Genomic DNA, 4,410 nt, shown 5'->3' on the forward strand with positions numbered 1-4,410 from the left:
TACTCACCATTCTGAGGGGTAGCAGTACAGTGCGTCTACATCGTCGGTGAAGACTTTCCCATACGCCGCTGCACGCTGACGTGAGCCACGTGTGTTGCTCCGCACCTATGAGTATGCGTGTAGCGTGGGATAGCCCTCCCGTCACAAGCTCTAATCAAGAATCAAGCCATGCATTCCGGCAGCATTGTTATCGTGAGACTTCGATTCCGCACAGCGGAGTTCGAGACTGGGAACAAATATATCCGTATGCAACCAGAGGACGCCGGTGACATGTGTGAAGGTTGTATCGCAGCACGGGTGGATTCATGAGCGGCATAGGCAAGGGAAATGCACCGCGGCGATTCTGTCCGCAGTGCCTCAATAGATCCGCGAGCATCTGTTGGCTTGGCGCTGCATGTGCCTACGCTGCGATGCAGTGCTACTCTCAGAGCGGCGCCGCTGGTGTGACATGCGAACCACACGAGCAGAAGAGCTGACCACATCCTCGAATGCTCGTATCAAGACTGTGAGCGCCGCTGCGCTTCTTCCGTTCCACTTTCCACTGCGTATCCAGAAATGGCTGCAGTTTCCGACTCGCGACTTCCAACATGGGGTGGCCACGCGGTAGCTGAAAAGATCAATCGTTTTAGTGACAAATGGTAGTTCTCTTTCCACCCTGGCCAAGTCCCTTCACCAGTCGAGATCGGCTGGAATGTCCACAGGCGATGCGTTTTTCTGAGCGAACTCTGTGCCGGTCTGCAACTCTTGCTGGTCATCTAACAAATCAACAACTGCGGCATTCCCGCGGCCTGCACCAGTCTTCCGCGCCGCGGAATCTGCACACGTGAGTCTTGCTGTGGCATGCTTCGCCCCCGCCGCCGTCCCTTCTGCCGAGTCGCCACCTCGCCCAGCTCCTTGCACTACTTCCCTGCTCCCTGGCAAACCGCGACCTGCGGCAGGAATTGGTTGTTCCTCTTTGGGACTCTGGTCTGACTCGCCTCGACTCACCGTCCTTCCGCCTGACATCTCCGCTGAGGCCTTGCCATCGACGCTCAGCTTCGGAGCGGCGGCTGCCGCAGAATGCCACCAGCTGTCGCATGTGGACGCGACGCTGCGATCTGCATCGCGAGCGGAGAAACACGGACACTGGGCGCTGCTGGCGAGCCACTCCAAGCCTCTCAGCAAGCCTTCGCCGGATACCGCGCTGCAGGGCAGAATGTGGAGCCTGCAAATGCCAACCATACACAAAAAAGAGAAGCACGCGTGCGTCTTCCAGTACCTCCTGGAGTTGGAACGTGTGAACCTCGGAACAAGAACGGGCTGGGCAACACAAGTAAGCACAGACACGAGTAAAACCTCTAGCGCACTGCTTCGCAAACGGCCGGAAGCAGCGCTCTCGATTGTAAGAATGTACCATGAGCCTGAGAATCCATGTGAACGACTTTGACGTCTGGTTTCTAGACCGAATCAATTTGAGCTCACAACGAGCACGACTGAGCGTACCTGGACTGCAAATCTTCAGGCAAGTCCAACAACTCCAGAATATGTGAGGCAGATGCTGCACTCCGAAGATCCTGCAAGAGGCATGCACACACACTGCAGCGTCTGGGTCACTCTCCAGGTGGGCGCCGCCACCGACGTTGCCCGCGAGCTGAAAGCAGAAATTGTTTTCTGCTTCAGCTCCTGCCGGAGGTGAAGAAAATTCCTCTGGCTGCAGGCCACGGTTGCTTCCACGAAAACGTTTTTCAAAGGCTCCAGTTGCAAGAGAGACTATCAATTGTTGGGCATTCGAAAGAGCGATGCGAGCAGCACCGCAGTGGAGAAACCAGCACACAGGGCAGACACGCGCCCACGTTTGACTACTGCCTCTGCGGTGTACGGAGAGTCTATCTCTTCTCTGTATTCGCACGAGCGCCTCGACCGGTATCCACAGGGTCCATCACACACCTACGATCAGCGCACCGCTGAACATAGTCTTTCTGATCTCATGCAATACATGTTTCTTCCAGACCGAAGTTGCGGCACGCAGACCTGCTCTTCGACGCCGCTCCACACGCACGGAACTCGCGTCTAAAAAAGCGCCGTTTACCTGTTTGTTAGCCAAGACCAAGAATTTGACATCTTTGTGCAGAACGAAGTACTCTTCGTAAAAGAGAGCAAGTATTTCTCGACGGGCTTCTTCGAGCGCCCGCTGCTTCACAGGAGACCGCTCCATGCCGGCGAACATCGTGCTGTCGACGGCGTACACGACCGCGTCGCACTTCTGAAGGGCGCCGACAGACACAGCATGACTGCACATGGGGTGATAGGGCGCATCCCCCGGTGACATGTTTTGCAAAGGCGGAAACAAACCGCGCACGCGTCGCTACCGGCGGCAGGAGCTGCAGCGACAGACTGACAGAAGAACCAAGGGACGCCCCTCCTCTGAACCCATTGAAACCACGAGAATGATTCCATAATCTCCCTCATGTTCATCATCACGCGTCGGGTCGTTACACGTTGGGCCTCTCTTCTTACCTCCTGCATGGCTCTCCACCGCGTTTCGAGGCCTTCGCCGCCTGCGAGGTCCCAGACGACGAGCGAACATTTTGTTTTTTCTACTGCACAGAGATTCGCCGAAGCCCCGGAACGCTCGTCATCCCTGTCCAGAACCTTGGTCTGTGTCGCCCCGCCGCCTGCGGCGTCCGCCCCGCTCATGAAGCCTTCTTCCAAGAGCGTGGCGCTGCAAGTGCGATCGAGAGCTTCCTGCAGACTTGTCGCCTGCCCAGTCTTCGCCTGCCGCTCCTTCGCCAACATAGAAAACCCCGCTTTTCTGTCAGCGCCTCTCGACGAGCTGCCCTCTAGCCCCGCGGCCCCTGCCTTCGGAGCCGGCCGGTGGACCTGGAGCGTGAGGCTGAACTCCTCCCTGCAAGCAGAGACAACAGCATGCGCGACAATCCAACGACCTGAGGACACTCTTCGCGACCCAACCCGGCTGCGCGTGCAGCGCGGCGAGAGAGCGTGAGCACACCGTTTGCCTTCGCCGTTCACTTCCAAGCCTGATAGATGCGAAGGAAATCCTAAGAGACGTGCTGCGCAGGCGCAGTACCCCCGGTCGCCTGAGCTCAAAACCAAAGGCAGGCTGATCCCCCCCAGGCCCGATTCCTGAGGCCCAGACAGGTCCAACGACGCCCTCATGGTCGAGCACGAGCGGGCAGTCTAGAAGACTTCCGCTTTTCTTCTCGTTCCTCAAGTTGTCCTCCCCATTTCCCCCTAAACGTTAACCCGCCCGCCTTCCCCCCCCCCTGTCCAAGACCTTCCCGCTTGCTGCTACAGCGTGCCTCGCGCCTCGCCGTTCCTCAGTACCTGTGTGCACCCATCGAAGGGACCGTGGGGATAAAGTCGCCGATCTTTAGTCGATAGAGAATCGCGGTTTTCCCAGCTTGCCGCAGCCCGCAGAGAAGGAGGCGGAGCCGGCAGGACGCGATCTTCGCGCGCCTCGGCCGGAGGCTGCTCCCCCGCCGTTCTCCGAACGCGTCGACCAAGGCCGCTCCAGCAGCCTCGTACAGCTCTTCACTCTCTGACCACAGCCAGCTTCCCCCCCCTCTGGCCCTGAGAGGCTGCGGGCGAGCCACCTCGCGCAGGAGCCGACCGCGCGGCGAGCCGCTCCGCCGAGACACTCAATCGCAGCCACCACGCAGGTGATAAGAACCTGGCACGCGAGGGCGAGCGCCAGGAGCAGCCGCCGCCCACTGGAGGCGCCCGGAGGGCAGAAGGGGGCAGGAGACCATGGGGGTGACGACGACGCGTAGGAGGCGTTGCCTGACTGGCGAGAGAGAGGAGGAGATGAGCCGGCCGAGGACCCCGAGGCGAAAGACACAGGCAGAGGGCTGTGCGACTCCTGGCGCGGCCGCCCGGAGGATTCCATTCCCCGCGACCTGGTACCGGCAGGCAAGGCGACAGGTAGCGGGGTGCGCCCGACGGCGTAAAAGAAAAGAGGCTGCGGAAGTAATCAGACCCCGCAGCAACGAAACTGAGACGCAGAAAGACCCCCGCACAGACAGCGACATGCAGCTGGAGGCTCATCCACGCGCTAGGCGGGTCGTTCGCGGCGCTTTTTCAAGCCCGAAGAAAAGTCTTTTTTCTGACGCGAGGCGTTCCAGCCCCGGGAAATCGAAGGACCCTCGGAAAAAAACAGTCCGCTCAGCCATGGGCGACGCTGCGGCTGCCGTCGTCTCAAAGAGGGACGGATGCGAGAAAACATTGGTCTAGTCCGTGGACACACACATCCTTCCTTTTATCGCGTGACATGCGTTGACCTGACGCCACCGGAAGAGACTTCCAGGTCTTGAACCACAGTGACCCAGAAAAAGGACGGCCGCACGACAACATCGAGGGAACTGCAGCTTCTGAGGGAGTAAACGCTCTGAAGAGCAAAACTGCCGAGCAAGG

The 4,410-nt window shown here is 59.2% G+C and overlaps 2 protein-coding genes across 2 annotated transcripts; both read right to left on the reverse strand.

Annotated features, from left to right (window-relative positions):
- Positions 1–669: 669 nt before the first annotated feature.
- On the reverse strand, positions 670–3,156 carry BESB_021590 (uncharacterized protein; the record flags this gene model as incomplete). The annotated part of the gene is made up of 4 exons (XM_029360868.1): positions 670–1,204; positions 1,483–1,553; positions 2,069–2,242; positions 2,497–3,156. The coding sequence occupies 4 exons, from the start codon at positions 3,154–3,156 to the stop codon at positions 670–672; spliced, it is 1,440 nt and encodes a 479-aa protein (XP_029216227.1).
- A 214-nt stretch (positions 3,157–3,370) lies between these two features.
- BESB_021600 (uncharacterized protein) lies at positions 3,371–3,886 on the reverse strand (the record flags this gene model as incomplete). Its single annotated transcript, XM_029360869.1, has 1 exon — positions 3,371–3,886. The coding sequence occupies one exon, from the start codon at positions 3,884–3,886 to the stop codon at positions 3,371–3,373; it is 516 nt and encodes a 171-aa protein (XP_029216228.1).
- Positions 3,887–4,410: the final 524 nt, after the last annotated feature.

The sequence above is a fragment of the Besnoitia besnoiti genome, chromosome XI, assembly GCF_002563875.1.
Source record: "Besnoitia besnoiti strain Bb-Ger1 chromosome XI, whole genome shotgun sequence".
NCBI lineage: Eukaryota > Apicomplexa > Conoidasida > Eucoccidiorida > Sarcocystidae > Besnoitia > Besnoitia besnoiti.